This window comes from Phyllobates terribilis, unplaced genomic scaffold (genome assembly GCF_046119375.1).
Source record: "Phyllobates terribilis strain yellow unplaced genomic scaffold, ASM4611937v1 Scaffold_11__3_contigs__length_659146591, whole genome shotgun sequence".
NCBI classification, from domain to species: domain Eukaryota; kingdom Metazoa; phylum Chordata; class Amphibia; order Anura; family Dendrobatidae; genus Phyllobates; species Phyllobates terribilis.
The window spans coordinates 217,338,960-217,356,830 of NW_027362771.1; the positions used below are offsets into that span (position 1 = coordinate 217,338,960).

At 40.6% G+C, this 17,871-nt stretch overlaps 1 protein-coding gene across 1 annotated transcript in view; it reads left to right on the top strand.

The window, feature by feature from the left end:
- The window catches only part of LOC141165936 (V-type proton ATPase subunit S1-like), a 150,807-nt gene that overhangs the window by 66,025 nt on the left and 66,911 nt on the right, over positions 1-17,871 (top strand). Inside the window, exons 3-5 of the mRNA XM_073652041.1 lie at positions 1,689-1,757; positions 4,246-4,439; positions 6,974-7,014. Coding sequence (XP_073508142.1) covers positions 1,689-1,757; positions 4,246-4,439; positions 6,974-7,014 — 304 coding nt within the window. The remainder of the gene's footprint in view (positions 1-1,688; positions 1,758-4,245; positions 4,440-6,973; positions 7,015-17,871) is intronic.

The window sequence follows — 17,871 nt, forward strand, 5'->3', positions numbered from 1 at the left end:
GTGGTACAAGATGGCAGGAAGGATAGTCAGGTAGCCGGGTTAGATCCTGGAGACCATGTCAGGAACAGAATTGTAAGACAATGGTTAAAATTTACGCTGAAATCAGAAAACAGGAGGAATCAAGAAAACAGAATCAGGGACTAGCGCACAAGTCAAGTAGCAAAACGAATTGACTGGAAGTGAAAGTCAGAGACCCAGGGGTTTAATAAGCAGGCGGCCCTGCCCAAGGCTCTCAGAAAGAAGTAATCAAAAAAACAGACAATTAACCCCACAGCTCTCTGATCTAGCGGCACAACAAGTCCCAGGAAATAAACAGGACTGATGCTGTCACGCATCACAAGCAACAAAGGTGCGGCACCGACTAATGGCTAAAGCAAGAACAAAAGGGACAGAAGCCAGCACAGATGTTACAATTTCAGCTCAAGCAGGTAGACACAAAACTGCAAATATGCGATTTGCATAATTGGAGTCATGTAGGGGCTAGCTTGTTATCAGCTTCTCTTAAAAGAGCATTGCGAGAAGTAGGGAAAATTGGCAGTCATCACTTGATTGCAAATATGCAAATTGCACACTTGCTGTCACATCACAGCATGCTCGAACTGGAAGCAGAGGTAAATCCAGACAGCGTGCAAGATGCACGCTGTAAGGTTATGTTCACACGTTGTGTTCTTGCTGCTTTTTTTTTCTGCAGCAAAACCTGCTCTCTTGGCACTGAAGTTACTGCCTCAAAAAAGCAGGTTTTCCTGAGACTTTGCTGCGTTTTTGGTGCGGTAGTTACTGCGGTTTTGTCAGTGTTCAGTTGTCTCTTGTGCATGCTGATAAAGTTTAGTGCCCAAAAAATAACCTAATTCAAATTCCTCAGGTTTTGGCACCAAAATTGCAGCAAAACCTGATACCTGCAGTTTTTCAGCATTTTTTCCCATTTCTTTCGAAAGGTGAAAAACGATAAAAGAAGTGACATGCTGCATTTTACAAAAGCCAAGGTTTTGCACAAAATACCGAGGACAAAAAAAACAAGGAGTGTGCATGAGATTTCTAAAATCTCATAGACTTTGCTGGTACTGTAAAACACAGGTAAAAATTTGCATAAAAATGCTGAAAAAAAGCAGCATGTGAACATAGCCTAAGGATTTGACATGAGTGACTGCAGAAATTTATGTTTAGCATGGAAAACCCTTTACTATCCAGATACTAAAACAAAACAACATTTCTGTCTAGACAGGTCTTTTCATATCTGGAATGAGGACAAACTGTATGATAGCAGGCCCGTTAATGGATGAAGTGTATATTTCCTGTGTAGGTAGTGCTACCATCATACATAGCGTGAACCAAAATGATGGGTCCTTTAATATTTGGATAATGTTATTTGATCTTGTACGGGCTGTGTATAGTACTTATGGAATTATTATCACCCCTGTAATGTCTAATAAATTACATTAATTTGCTGAGTGACAGTTTTCTTACATTTACTTAATAAAGTAACAGTTCAGGCCAAGCACTTACATTTTATTATGCCTGGTGCAGGATTGAGGGGCCAGTGATCTGCCCTATAAAGTCCTACGCAATGTATCAGTTTTCCTTGGAGTATTCTTTTAACTACAGAGATCATGTGTTTGTTTGCTTTGTATGCAATGGTTTGATGTTTTCTTAGTCTCAATATTTTCTCCAATTTTTCTTTCAATTTTCAGCTGAGCATTGATGATTTCACTTACTATAGCACAGCGTATGGGAGCGAAAACCCAATGAATGATGTTCAGGTAAGTATCCATGTGTCTCTGTGAGTATTACAGCAATTATTTTATCTGTACCAGTTTGCTTTGCAAGTTTGGATTATGAAAAGAGTGGCCATAGGATTTCCAGTCACCTACCTGCATTATCAAATTGTAGAGGTTTGGTGTGTGTAATATTGCAAGAGGTCAGAGACATCTCGTCATACATGTAATTAAAATCAATACAATTATTATTAGTAGTACTTATTTTTACATACAGACGTGGACAAAATTTTGATATCCGTCTGTTAAACTAAGAAAAACCCTCAATGGTAACTGAAATAGCTTGAAACTGACAATATTAATTTTCAATTTAAATTTACTGAATATTATGTAATAAAAATCAGACAATGCCTTTGAATTGTGGTTCAACAGAATCTTTTTTAATGAAAATGGCCTTGACAAAAATGATGGTAACCCTAGAAAATATTGAAAATAATTTGACCATAGGGACATGTGAAACTAAGATGTGCCCTGAAATTAGCGTCACGGGTGTTAACAAACACCATCAAGTGTTCAAGTAATCAGTCAGTCTGCTTATTTAAAGATATGAAAAGTAGTCAATGTACTGTTTTGTATCATGGTGTGAACCACACTGAACATGGACCAAAGAAAGCTAAGACGGGAGTTGTCACAGGAGATTAGAAAGAAAATGATATCTAGACAAACATTTTTATGGTAAAGGCTGTATGACCATCTCAAAACAGCTTAATGTTCCTGTTATTACAGTTGCACATATTATTCAGAAGTTTAAGTTGTATGGGACTGTAGCTGACCTGCCTGAACGTGGCCACAAGAGGAAAACTGATGACAAATTGAAGAGACCTAACCAAAGAGCCCAAAACAATTTCCAAAGAGGTTAGAGGTGAACTCCAAGATCAAGATACATCAGTTTCAGACTGCACCATCTGTTGTTGTGTTGGCCAAAGTGGACTTAATGTAAGGCGACCGAGCAGAAAGCCACGGATGACTGTAAATCATAAAAAAGAGAGACTGGAATTGGTCAAAATGCATAATGGCAAACCGCAAACTTTCTGGGAGAATGTCCTTTGGACAGATAAGACAAAACTGGAGCTTTTTGGCAAGTCACATCAGCTCTATGTTCACAGTCACATAAAAAAAAGCACACAAAAAAAGAGAACATTATACCTAATGTCAAACATGGAGGACGCTCGGTTAAGTTTGGAGCTGTTTTGCTGCATCTGGCATGGGGTGTTTTGAATCTGTGCAGGTTACAATGAAATATCAAGGCTATAAAATCATTTTGGAGCCACATATCCTGTCCAGTGTTGGAAAGATTGGTCTGAATCGCAGGTCATGACTCCTCCAACAGGATAATGACCCAAAACACACAGCTAAAACATCTAAAAATGGCTAAGAGCAAAGCATGGAAGTAGCTGAAACATGCAGTCTGGAGAAGTCACCCTTCAAATCTGAGACAGCTAGAGCAGTTTACTCATGAAAAGTGGGCCAAAATACCTGTGGACAGGTGAGGGCTACAGAAATACTGTAGTTTCTTTGCAGTGATTGCCTCAAAATGTTGTCAGTTTTAAGTTATTTCAGTGACAATTGAGGGTTTTGCTTATTTAACAGAAGGGTACCAACAAATTTGTCCATGTCTGTATATAAAATACCTTAAACAAACTGGGACAGACTGGTACAGAGAGGAGAGGACTCTGACTTCACTGGCTTACAATCTACAGGGTACTGGGAAAGGAATCAGTAGTTTCTTTGGTAGTTAGTTGGCATCGGGATTATTGCAGGCTGTAGGCTTTCCTGAAGAGATGAGTTTTTAGGATACATATGATGATATTTTATATAAACTAGTAAACATAAAGCTCTATGTTCTACCTATGATCCTTGTCAATCAAGCTATAACCTAGAGAAGATGTCTTATTGGTTAGAGGTTTGCTCTTCCTTGTATGCAGAATATGGACTATTCTTGCCATCATTTTTACCTTTTTTGTTGAGAAAAGGAACACATATTCTTGGTCTCGCAAAGATTTTATATTATATTCGGAAAATTTCTTTCTTTGAATGATACATGCAGGGATTGCGTGACAATGGCTCTTGAAAGAGGATGGTTTCAAAACAAAAGAGCAAAAATGATGAATTGCCTGGTTCTGAAGAGGTTAATTTGTGGTTAAATTCTGCATGCTTTGCCTGATTATCTAGAACATGAGATTATGTAATGAATTCCAATCTGCTTACAATTATATTGTGAGCAGTGGAGTCTTTTCTGTCACCTGTATGTTTATGTGCCATGCATAATTTATGCCACTTGCACTTTACTGCTTCTCTGCCTGACAGTTGACCTTTATATAAAATTATTTGCTAGACACAGTTCTTGTTCCATGGAATGATACTTTGCTGTTTATCATGTGCTACATACATCTTTCACTGCTGATACGTGGAGTTGCAATAGAGTAATCATATATTTGCTGGAGCTGTAAAACACCCTTTGCATCTTCTACAGGACATTTTGGATTCATCACCAGCCTCCTTAATTCTGCCCTCTGTAGAGAAGAAGACAGTAAATAACTTACCAAGTTACCTACAACAGCAAGATGACTGGAACACAGCCATTGTAGACAATTTAAATGTATCCTCCTTGGAAATAGATGACAATAAACCAAACCTGATTATAATAACACTACAATCTATTCCTAGGTACAGTAAATATTAGAATTATCATTTTAGTTTAAAAGGAACCTGACAGTGGATATACAGTGCCTACAAGTAGTACTCAACCCCCTGCAGATTTAGCTTGTTTGATAAGATGCAAATAAGTTAGAGCCTTCAAACTGCAAAAGAGAGTAGGTTTTATGAACAGAAGCATAAATCTTACAAACCAAAAAGTTATGTTGCTCAGTTGAATTTTATTAAATTTTAAACATAAAAGTGTGGGTCAATTATTATACAACCCCTATGTTTAATATTTTGTGGAATAACCCTTGTTTGCAATTACAGCTAATAATCGTCTTTTATAAGACCTGATCAGGCCGGCACAGGTCTGTGGAGTTATCGTGGCCCACTCCTCCATGCAGATCTTCTCCAAGTTATCTAGGTTCTTTGGGTGTCTCATGTGGACTTTATTCTTGAGCTCCTTCCACAAGTTTTCAATTGGGTTAAGGTCAGGAGACTGACTAGGCCACTCCAACACCTTGACTTTTTCCCTATTGAACCAGGCCTTGGTTTTCTTGGCTGTGTGCTTTGGGTCGTTGTCTTGTTGGAAGATGAAATTACGACCCATCTTAAGATCCTTGATGGAGGAGCGGAGGTTCTTGGCCAAAATCTCCAGGTAGGCCGTGCTATCCATCTTCCCATGGATGCGGACCAGATGGCCAGGCCCTTGGCTGAGAAACAGCCCCACAGCATGATGCTGCCACCACCATGCTTGACTGTAGGGATGGTATTCTTGGGGTCGTATGCAGTGCCATCCAGTCTCCAAACGCCACGTGTGTGGTTGTCATCAAAGATCTCGATCTTGGTCTCATCAGACCATAGAACCTTGAACCAGTCTGTCTCAGAGTCCTCCAAGTGATCATGAGCAAACTGTAGACGAGCCTTGACATGACGCTTTGAAAGTAAAGGTACCATACAGGCTCGTCTGGAACGGAGACCATTGCGGTGGAGTACGTTACTTATGGTATTGACTGAAACCAATGTCCCCACTGCCATGAGATCTTCCCGGAGCTCCTTCCTTGTTGTCCTTGGGTTAGCCTTGACTCTTCGGACAAGCCTGGCCTCGGCACGGGAGGACACTTTCAAAGGCTGTCCAGGCCGTGGAAGGCTAACAGTAGTTCCATAAGCCTTCCACTTACGGATGATGCTCCCAACAGTGGAGACAGGTAGGCCCAACTCCTTGGAAAGGGTTTTGTACCCCTTGCCAGCCTTGTGACCCTCCACGATCTTGTCTCTGATGGCCTTGGAATGCTCCTTTGTCTTTCCCATGTTGACCATGTCTGAGTGCTGTTCACAAGTTTGGGGAGGGTCTTAAATAGTCAGAAAAGGCTGGCAAAAGAGATCTTTAATCCACACATGTGAAGCTCATTATTCTTGGTGCCTGAACTACTTCTTAATACTTTAGGGGGACCAAGCAGAATTCTTGTGGTTTGAGGGGTTGAATAATAAATGACACTCTGAATTAACTTTTAACGTTTTTAAAAAACAAAAAAACAAAAACAAAATTTGCTGCAGTGCATTTCCCACTTCCAGGCTGATCTACAGTACAAATGTCACAATGCCAAGTTAATTCCGCATGTGTCAACCAGCTAAATCTGCAGGGGGTTGAATACTACTTGTAGGCACTGTATGCTCCCTGGTCCACAGGCAGAATGTATCAGGCACTTGCTGTATGATTTCAGCCATGTATGTTTGACTCTGAAATGCTGCAGCATATTACTTTGAAAGTCTGCTGCTGGGCATCAAGCCGCACGAGTGACTCATGGGAAAGGTGGCTCTCCATTGGCTTCTCTTCATTCCCTACCAATGACTGACAAGTCTGTCCTTATACATGCATGCATGCAAGAAGAGACCTGTCACTCAACTGGAGTGGGTTGGGAGAAGCCGCCAAGGACAGGCCTTTTTGACTAGTCATCCATATAACTTGGTCTCCGGTGGCTTTTTTTTTTGTGAAAGTCTATAGTTTCAAACATATATGGCTGGAATTATACAGCCAGTGTCTGATATACGCTGTCAGTAGCTCGGGCTGTATGTATCTGCTGTCAGGTTTCCTTCAATTTTTGTTGGGGCTTGAATAAATTATAAGTAAGAAATAACATGATGATCAAGGTGTGGACCACAAATGTGACAACTTTCAATAAGTGGGAGAGAGTGGAGAAAAGTAGGGAAAAGATGCAGAATATTGTGGAAATATAGTGAGCGCCATAATTTTCAATTCTTAATGCCAGTGTCCTGGTGTATAGCTATTAAAAATTCTCCAATGGTCTTGCTGCGTAGTTCATAAACATGTATGAACAGCAAAGGATGCATCATTGCGCTGAAGTTTCATATCTATACATATAGTTTACATGGGGTGGTTGTAGGTAGCAAAAATGCTCTTTTTGTATATTTAATATTAATGTCCATTATCAAATAAAAATGAGGAAATATTGTTTAAGGTTCTTCCTGCTTTAATTTTACAGTATTTGCACGAATGATTGTTATAATGCAATGAAATATATATTTTCTTTACTCTATAGGTCAAATAAAAACTCTGCTGCTCTGGTCTTTGCTGAAAATGGTAAGACAAATCCAAGGTGAAATTAATATATACAGTATATATAAAAAAGAACCCTCATGGTTGATATGTACCACATCAGTCCAGGATTTCCAACATTTTTAGAGATGAACCAACTTTTGGAAGTCAACCTTTTAGCTTCATAGGAATTTCAACAACAGTTACTGATGTTAAAGGAATTATCTAATAAAAAACATTTATCAGCTATCCACAGGATAGATAATAAATGTTTGCATGATCACTTGGACTCAGACCAATTGGACCCCCACGACGACCAAAACGAAGGTCTCCAAGCTCCCTGTGGGAATCGAATAGTAGTGTATATTTGTGAATACCATTCCATTCCCTTCCATAGATCTCATTGAGGTAGAGCCGAATGCTGTTTTAGTCAGTCCAATAGAAGTGAATAGAGAGAAGGTCACACATGCAGACTACCATCCCATTCACACAAAGAAACTCAGGGATCCCAGTTCTCCTAATTAGTCTAGTGGTTGGACCCCTTCAATGGATAAGATAGGTGATAAATGCTTTTTGCCGGTTGACCCCTTTAAAGTTTAACTAGTCTCATTGGGTTCATTGGACCCCAAGCAAGATTGTTTTTGTCATATTGCTGCAATTATGGAAGGTGGTTAACCTTCCGCTTCGGTGGCTTCCTAGCTCGGGTGCCTCTCCCTCCTCAGTGCATCGCAAAACGCGCCGTTGACTACACGTGCAACAGCGAGGTGCGTGCTACTAATAGTGTAAGTATTTTGGCACGACTAACTGAAGGTTAAGAAAGCAAAATGTTTACTTCATTTGGCAATTCCGCATATTTGTATATTATTTGGATAAATAACATAACAGATATTCTCATTTTATAAATCTTTAAATTGTAAATAAGAATTGCTAAGAATATCAATATGATGGTGAAACTATTGGTTTGTTTTGTTACAAAACAATAATTTCCATGTTACATATGATTTCCAACTTGAAAAAAAAAATTCCCATTTACTGTATGTATGTCCTATGTATGTCTATAGATTTCACAGGAAATGTATATGTCCAAATCAAATATATTCACTCATTCTTTATATCTTCTGTATAGGAAAAATGTTACTCTATTTAACAAAGTAAAGTGGAATGAACTATTGCTTTTAGCTATGTGCAAATGACTACATGATAGCCTACATTTTAATAAAAGTGAGGTTGATCTTTGAAGAAAAGATCGGTGACATTCTCGGTAGCTATAGTTACACTTGTTGCCTTTTTCAATAGAGTACTAAATAATGTATCATTGTTTCTTAGGGCATCAGAACGCTTTAATGAAAAGGACACATAAGTTTGGAACATACTTCAGAATATTTTTACCCAAGATTAGTAAAGAGAACAGAAATCGAACTTATATTCAATAAATGAGACTAGTAGCAAACTGCTACACCTTTAACTAGCCAAAGTTCAACTTCCAGCATTCAACACGTAGCTGTATGACATCAATAAAAATACATTTGAACTGTAATTGCCAGAAGTTCTTTCCTATAATGATGATGGTGTTTGCAATATTTCAAAATGCTTTGTTGTGAATTTTACTCAAGGACATTTTGGATTGAAATATTATTTCATCTCTTTCCTCTCATGGAGTGCTTGAGTCAATAACAGTTATGATTACATCTAAAGAGAGGCTTAAGTTTGGGGCCCTTATAAATAGTATCTTAAAGGGTAGCCATAATTCCATATATTTTTCATAAATTGATATTTCAAGTTAAGATATTTTGTAATATATCACATCAGAGAAATCAGCTTCTTACCCCGCCTCTCCTTCTTCCCCAGACTGATCATTCGCTTTAAATCTCTATCAGTGAAAAGAGGTTTTCACATTACTGAGATGAGAGATGATAGTTTCTGATCATAAAATTTTATGAAGGAGGAGGGGGAGGAGAAGGAGTGAGGAGTTAGAGGCTGACACAGGCATTTTGCTGCAAGTTTCCTAACACAACTTAAATGATAATATAAAGGGGTTATTTCACAAATTAAAAAATAAGTACCTCTCTGGAGTAATCTACCGTATTTTTTGGACTATAAGGCACACTTTTTCTCCCAAATTTGGGGGGAAAATGGGGGTGAGTCTTATAGTCTCAATATACCTGTGGGGTGAGTCAGCGGTGGGTGCGGTGACAGTGGAGCGGGGTCACAGGAGTCAGGAGAAAATTCGCCACTGCAGGCAGCCAGTGGCTGGGGCGATCACATGTGTTTGCTATTAAAGAAAAAGAATAATTCACTGCTCCCCACACCCATAATCCTGCCCATCTCTAGACACTGAGGTCAGTGATAGTAAAAATCTTCACAGGCATTTACTATCCATGACATTGGCGCCAAGAGGTTGGCAGGAGGAGCAGTGAATATTCATTTCCTGGCAACCCTGCTCCTGCGTTCGGCGCACTTGTGACTGGGGGCACATGGCAGTGACGTCATGGACTGCCTGTGAGTAGAATTGTTTTTTTTTTTTATGTGTGCTAATAAGGGGAGGTATACCAGGATGGGCCCATGATGAGAGGCATAAATACCAGAAAAAGGGACATATTATACCAGGATGGGCCCATGATGGGGGACATATAGACCAGGATAAAAGACATGTATACCAGGATGAGGGACATACATACCGGATGGGCCCAGATGTGGAACATATATACCAAAATGAGGGACATATATGCCAGGATGGACCTATGATGGGGAACATATATACCAGGATGAGGGACATATATACAATATATACAATGATGTATGACATATGCATCAGGATGGACCACATATATACCAAGGGTCGACATACAATGCTTCTCATCATTATTGGTACCCATTCATTTTTTTCATAGAGTGTACAATATCTTCCGAAATAAATGGAAATGTACCAAAGTTATATGGTCAGAATTTTTTAATTAGTGGTTCAAAGTAATACAACAATAAAACATTATTTTTCAACTTCCATGTTCCAATTTCAAAGAAGAAGCAGAATAAACAGCATGTGCAGCAATAAAGGCACCCCTAATTAATACTTGGTTGCCCACCCTTTGGCATTGATGACAGCCTTCAAACATTTCTTGTAGCCATCTATAAGCTTCTTGGACTTCTCAGCTGGAATTTTCTCCCACTCTTCCTTTGCAGTTTGTTCAAGCTCTTGAATGTTTGCAGGTTTTTTTTTTCCAATGGCAGATTTCAGCTCACCCCAAAGATTTTCAATGGGATTGAGGTCAGCACTCATTGCTGTCCATTTTAAAACAGTCCATTTTTTATTTTTGAACCATTCCTGTGTACTTTTGGATGTGTACTTTGGGTCATTGTCTTGCTGGGGGACCCATGATCTTCAACTTAAACCAAGTTTTCTTACACTGAGTGGGACATTTCACTCTAAAATCTCTTAATAATTCTCTGATTTCATGATACCTGTGATACTATCAAGGCCTCAAGTACCAGACGCAGCAAAGCAACCCCACAGCATTATGGATCCTCCACCATGCTTAACTGTTGGTAAGGTGTTCTTCATTCTATCACCCATGACAGCACCACGAGAGAGAAGGATCCACCCACCAAGGACAGGAAACCTACAGGTTAAAAGGGCGGCACCTCTCTCTCACCTCAGTTTGGTTTCCTGTCCTTGATGGGAATCCCTGCAGGTTTACCTGAAGAAAGATTAGCCGCTACCTGGGGAGCCCCAAGAGCCTGTAGAGCATCGCTCACTTACTAGTGGGAGCCTTTCCATGGACAAGCATGGATCCTCAAGATCCAGCCAAAAAGGCTCAGAAAGAAAGAAAGATCCTGCAGCCCAGAGGGGGGGACTCTCCATCAGTAGGAGATTCTTCTGCAAAACCGGTACCGTGCAGGGGTAAGTGGATCTTTGTGAATGTTCACTTGGTAATTGTTTCCTCCTTCTTGCTATTGGAAATGCATTTCCAAGTCTAAGCACAAGGAATGAGTTTTATGTAATATCCCTTTGCCTGATACCCATATGAAAAGACTCCTGTATTGGCCAAACACTGGCGGAGGGCTCCCCCAGTTTTTCTTCAGGGTTAAGATATCTGATTAAAGAAGAAATTAGCAAGGCCCTTGTAAAAGAACACTTAGAGTAAACAAAAAAGGGAACCTTCCCCAATATCAGAGAATTCTTCCCTATCTATTGTTACTGAGGAATCGGATGACCCCCTCTCACTCATCCTCCTCGGATAGTGATTCAAGTCATCAGTGTTTTCCCTTAAGTAAAGTGGATGCATTGGTCAAGGCCGTCCAGTCCACCATGGGCATTGTAGATCCTAGATCTGAGAGATCAGTGGAGGATGTAATGTTTAGGGGCCTGGATCATAAGAAGAAAAAATGTTTTCCTATGAATAATAAAATTCAGGGCCTAATCGACAGAGAATGGAGGAAACCTGAGAGGAAAGGTTCTCTACCACCTTCATTTAAAAGAAGATACCCCTTTGAAGATAGCCCATCCTCCTCTTGGTCTAAGACACCGAAACTGGATGTGGTTATAACTAAAGCTCAAAAAAGGGGTTTCCCGCTGTATCCTTACCTACTTATAAGCGGTCTTTCAGGAAAAAGATGTTTGTCCGAAGAAGACCAACTAAAGAACAGGACAAGTATGAAGCCCGTGACCAGAAAGGTAGAGGTCTACTTTTTGCCACATCTTCCCAATAGGCATGAAAATCAGGACAATGATGGCCAGCCCAGGTGGGACAAAGATTATCCTCCTTTCTCCCAGCCTGGGAACGTATTACAGCAAGTGGCTGGATCCTTGGCCTGGTGAGATCGGGACTAAAATTGGAGTTCCAATCACTCCCTCACAGAAGGTTTTTGCTTACTCCCTCCGGCTCTTCCCCTGTACGTCGGTCGGCTCTCCAGTCGGAGGTCCATGACCTAGTTAGGAAATCTGTACTAGTTGAGGTCCAGGAGGTAGAGAGAGGTAGAGGGTTCTACTCCCCTCTCTCTTTAGTTCCCAAGCCAGATGTATCTTTCAGGACTATAATTAATCTGAGGTCCCTGAATAGACACCTGAAAGTTCATACGTTCAAAATGGAATCTTTGAAATCAGCAAATAAACTTCTTTTTCCCGGTTGTTACATGGCTGTTTTGGATCTTAAAGATGCGTACTATCAAGTACCCATTCACAGGGATTACCAAAAATACGTAAGGGTGGCTTTGGAGGTGGAAGGTGTAATTAAACATTTTCAATGCACTTCCCTTCCCTTCGGTCTAGCCGTCGCACCGTGAGTTTTTACTAAAGTAGTGGCAGAAGCCATGGCCCATGTCAGGGAAAAAGACATTCTTATTATCCCCTACCTCGACGATTTCCTTATAGTGGGTAATTCTTTCCATCAATGTGAAGTCCATCTAGCAGAGGTTATGTCCATCCTAGAAGGCCTGGGGTGGTTGTTAAACTTACCAAAGTCTAAATTAATCCCCATGAGAGCACAGCAGTTTCTGGGAATTATTCTAGATTCAGAGGAGCAGTCATCACGTCTACCAGCCTTATAGATCAAGTTAATCCAGGATCTGGTTAAGAAAGCCATAGATAAGCCCTCTATGACTCTTTGTAGTGCGATATCTATTTTAGGCACTTTAACATCATGTTTTCCCACGGTCAAGTGGGCACAATTCCACTCTAGGGCCCTCCAGTGGGTTGTGTTGTATAATGAGTTAGTCCTTTGGGGGGTGTCTTGAACTTACGCTAACTTTATCCCCTCACTCGATACAATCCCTTAAATGGTGGTTGGAAACAGCCTTACATTTAAAAGGGAAAGAAAACGTCAAGGCAGACTTCCTGAGCCGCAACATTCGGAAGGAAGGAGAATGGGTATTGAATCCACAGATCTTCGCTCAGATAGTTGTGATGTGGGGCCTTCCAGTAGTGGATCTGTTTGCCACCAAACAGAATCGGAAGGTACCGGAATTCTGCTCCCTGAACCCCAGGGAAAATCCCCTGATGGTGCACGCTCTTCTAGTTCCCTGGAAGTTCAGCCTGGCGTATGCAATTCCTCCTTCATTACTCCTTCCAGTGGTCATATGGAAAATCAGAACAGACAGAGCACGGGTCATCCTCATAGCTCCCTTCTGGCCCAAGAGACCTTGGTTCTCCTGCCTAAAAGCAATGTCAGTAACCGATCCTTGGATCTTACCAGAGATCCCGGATCTTCTTTCACAAGGGCCGGTTGTTCATCCTCCAGCGCCAGGACTACATCTGACGGCGTGGAACTTGAAAGGCCGTTATTAATTAGCAGAGGTTTCTCATTAAACCTCACAGACACCCTTCTATATAGTAGAAAACAGGTTACTTTACTACGTGTATTTATGCCAGGACCTGGAGAAAGTTCTTATCTTTTTCGGGAGGTAGGGTGGAAGAAGCGGCTCCCATAGGGAAAATATTAGATTTTCTACAAAAGGTACTAGAGTTGGAGTTATCCACCAGCACCTTGAAGGTCCAGGTCTCAGCTCTGGGAGCCTTATTTTCCCAGGATTTAGCAGCTAATTACTGGATCTCCCGTTTCATCAAAAGCATAATTTATATCTAGACCCATTGAAAAAACAATACTAATGGCTTGGGACTTAAACCTGGTCTTGACTGCACTGACTAAAATACCTTTGGAGCCCTTGAAGTCAGCGTACCTAAAAATGATTACCCTGAAAACAGCCCTGTTAGTCGCCTTAACATCAGCCAGAAGAGTTAGCGACATTTAGGCTCTGTCCATTGCCCCTTCATTTACCAAAATTCTAGGGGATAGGATAATCCTTAAACCAGACCCGGCCTATCTTCCGAAAGTAGACTCTCATTTTCACAGAACTCAGGAGATAGTTCTTCCTAACTTCTGTTCCTCTCCAAAGAACGAGAAGGAAGAGAAGCTTCACACATTAGATATGAAGAGATGTGTTATAAAATATCTTTCAGTCACTAAAGAGTCTAGGGTAGATAGATCACTCATCATATGTCACCAGGGTATTAGGAAGGGGCGTAAAGGGGTGTAAAGCATCAAAACCTTTTATAAGAGATACCATCTCTCTTGCTTATTCATTGAGTGGCAAGGAGATACCAGAAGGTCTGAAAGCCCATTCTACTCAGGCCATCGCGACCTCCTGGGCAGAAAAGACTGATGTCCCCATTGAGGATATATGTAAGACCGCTACCTGGTCCTCACCTTCCACTTTTTATAAACACTACAGACTAGACATGGGTGTTTCCACTGAACTCACTTTTGGTAGGAGGGTGCTCCAGGCTGTGGTCCCTCTCTAGAAATTTCTTCTCTGTTATTCTCTCGTGGTGCTGTCATGGGTGATCGAATAAAGTCTTAGTTACTTACCGGTAACGGGATTATTCGGAACCCATGACAGTACCCTCAATTCACTTTGTGGGAGCACTCCTGTTAGCTATAAGTTCACTCTTATAAGGTGTAAAAAAAAAAAACAAACTACATAATAAATTGGTTATACTTGGATTGTTGTTATACTAACCTTGGCGGTCCTCTCATGCTCTGTAAACCAAACTGAGGCGAGAGAGAGGTGCCGCCCTTTTAACCTGTAGGTTTCCTGTCCTTGGTAGGGGGATACTGCTCTGTCATGGTGCTGTCATGGGTTCCCGAAAAATCCCATTACCAGTAAGTAACTAAGACTTTTCCTCATAAGCTGTAAACAAACTGTTGCTTTGCATTGCCAAACAGCTCTATTTTTGTTTCATCTGTCCACAGAACATTTTCCCAGAAAGGTTGTAGTTTGTCAAGGTACTCTTTGGCAAACATCAGTCGTTCCTTTTTATGTATTTTCTTCAGTAATGTTTTCTGACTTGGCCTTTTCCCATAAAGCTCTGCTTGGTTTAGTATGCGGCGTATGGTACGTGTTGAAACCATGACCCCAGACTGTTCCAGGTTGGCCTTCAGGTCTTTTGATGTTTGACGTGGTGTTTTTTCCACCATTCGCACCAACCTTCGAAGACTTCTCTTGTCAATTTTCCTCTTTCCCCCAAGTCCAGGGAGGTTCTTGACGGTTCCATGCTTGGCAAACTTATTAGTAACATTGTGCACTGTTGAAACTGGGATACCAAGGTCTTTGGAGATAGCCTTATACCCTTTGGAAGTCTTGTGTTTGCTAATAATAGCAGTTCTGATGTCCTCAGACAGCTCCTTTATCTTCGCCATTGTAACAAAGCAATCATGTGGCTTTTTGAAACACTGTGGTCATCATTCATTGGCTAGTTCATGTCACAAGGGCTCTGACAATCACATTTAAATCTCTTTGTTTGATTTACCACAGGTGAGTCAAAATGTGTTTCCATACTAAATTAATGTACAGGGTGCCAATACCAGTGACACAGCAAGCTTTAGGTTTTTCTATTTTTCCCTAACATTGTTTTTTGTTTTAAATTATTGTTCAGCATTTGCTCTATTGTATTTAACACAAGTGTTCTATACAAAAAAACTCTTTTTCTTCAGGAGATATTTAACATTATGTACTTAAACTTCATGGGTGCCAATAACGATGAACAGGACTACAGTGGTGGCCAAAAGTATTGGCACCCCTGCAATTCTGTCAGATAATACTCCGTTTCTTCCTGAAAATGATTGCAATCACAAATTCTTTGGTATTATTCCACCCCTTATAATGCCCCATGCTCCACCCCTTATAATGCCCCATGCAGGCTGTTCCCCCCTTATAATGCCCCATGCTGGATGCCACCCCCCATATAATGCCCCATGCAGCATGTCACCCCCCCATATAATGCCCCATGCAGCATGTCACCCCCCCATATAATGCCCCATGCAGCATGTGAGCGCAGGTGGTCTTCTCATCCATCCTCCCAGTGGATGGCCATGGAACAATGAGGTGGAATAAGATTCTACAGGTGAACAACTGGCTACGTCGATGGTGCCGTCAACAAGGATTTGGATTTCTGGATCACGGAATGAATTACCTATACGATGGACTACTTGCTAGAGATGGGGTGCACCTTACGAAGACTGGAAAACATGTATTTGGAAGTCGCCTTGCTGCACTCATCAGGAGAGCTTTAAACTAGAACAATGTGGGAAGGGAAGCAAAAGGCCAGAAAAAGCCATACAGCTGACAAATACTATTGAGATCTCTGCTACTGGAAGTGGAAAGGAAGAACAAAGACAAAACAATTTAAATAATAAAAATATGGGAGGAAGAGAAACCAATCACAAACTAAAATGTTTTTATACAAATGCACAAAGCATGGGCAACAAACAAGGAGAATTAGAACTACTAACGCAGAAATATGATGTCATTGGAATCACTGAAACTTGGTGGGACGATACACATGATTGGAATAAAAGGCTAAAAGGATACAACTTATTTGCAAGAAACAGACTTGATAAACGAGGAGGAGGTGTCGCATTGTATGTTAGAAAAGCGTATATCTGCACAGAGATTGAAGCTTCAGAGACTGGGAGTTCTGTGGAAACTGTTTGGGTAAGAATACAAGGAGAGAACAACGGAAAGGACACCATTGTAGGCATTTACTACAGGCCACCTGGGCAAGCTGAAGATATGGATGAACTCTTTATGTATCAAATGACCAAGTTCTCAAAAAAATATGACGTAGTGGTCATGGGAGATTTCAACTATCCAGACATTTGTTGGGAATCTCTCTCAAGTAAAACTAACAGGTCAAACAAATTCTTATCCTCTCTTGCTGACAACTTTATCTTCCAAAAGGTAGGGGAGAAAACAAGGGGATCTGCTACTTTGGATCTAATCCTTATAAACAAGGAGGAAATGGTTGAGGAGGTAAAAGTGTCTGGGACCCTAGGAGGCAGCGATCATGCTATTATAGAATTTTGGATAACTAGAGGAGGAAGACATGTGAAGACTCAAACTTCAAGGTTAGATTTTAGAAAGGCAGATTTTAAGAGACTCAGAAAGAGAATAGGAGGGATCCAATGGCTGGATGTCCTTAAGGACAAAAATGTCCAGGAAGGATGGGAAATTTTTAAAAATGAGATTCTCAAAGCACAATCGTTAACAATCCCGAAAAGTAGGAAGAATGGGATGCATTTAATGAAACCAGGATGGATGAACACAGAACTTAAACACATGCTAAAAAGAAAGAAAGAAATGTTTATTAAATGGAAAGAGGGAGGCATATCTAAAGAAGATTATAATGCAGTCTGCAGATCCTGCAGGGCATGTATCAGGTTAGCTAAAGCTGACAATGAATTAAGGCTTGCAAGAGATGTCAAAAGCAATAAAAAAGGATTTTGGGGGTATGTCAAAAGTAAAAGAAAAGTCAAAGATGCTATAGGATTTTTACAGGATGAAAATGGAGAAATGGTAAGAGAGGATGTTGAGAAGGCCAAACTTTTTAATTCCTATTTTGCATCTGTTTTCTCTCAGAAAGAAAATGTAACATCAACTGATGTTCACTGTCCTTTTAAAGGAATAGAAGAATCCAAGTTATCTGTAAACAGAAAGATTGTGAGGGAATATTTAGCTAACATAAATGAGTTCAAGTCTCCAGGTCCAGATGAATTACACCCCAGAGTACTGAAGGAGATCGTAGAAGAAATTTTAGAACCACTCTCCATAATCTTTGAAAATTCTTGGAGAACAGGAGAAGTCCCAGAAGACTGGAGAAGAGCAAATGTTGTTCCTATCTTCAAAAAGGGGAAGAAGGTGGACCCAGGGAACTATAGGCCGGTGAGTCTGACTTCTATACCAGGAAAGATCTTTGAACAAATTATTAAACAACATGTATGTAAGTACCTGGATAAGAATGAAGTGATTAACCAGAGTCAGCATGGGTTTATAACTAACAAGTCATGTCAGACTAACTTAATTTCCTTCTATGACAGAATCACTGACTGGGTGGATCAGGGAAATGCTGTA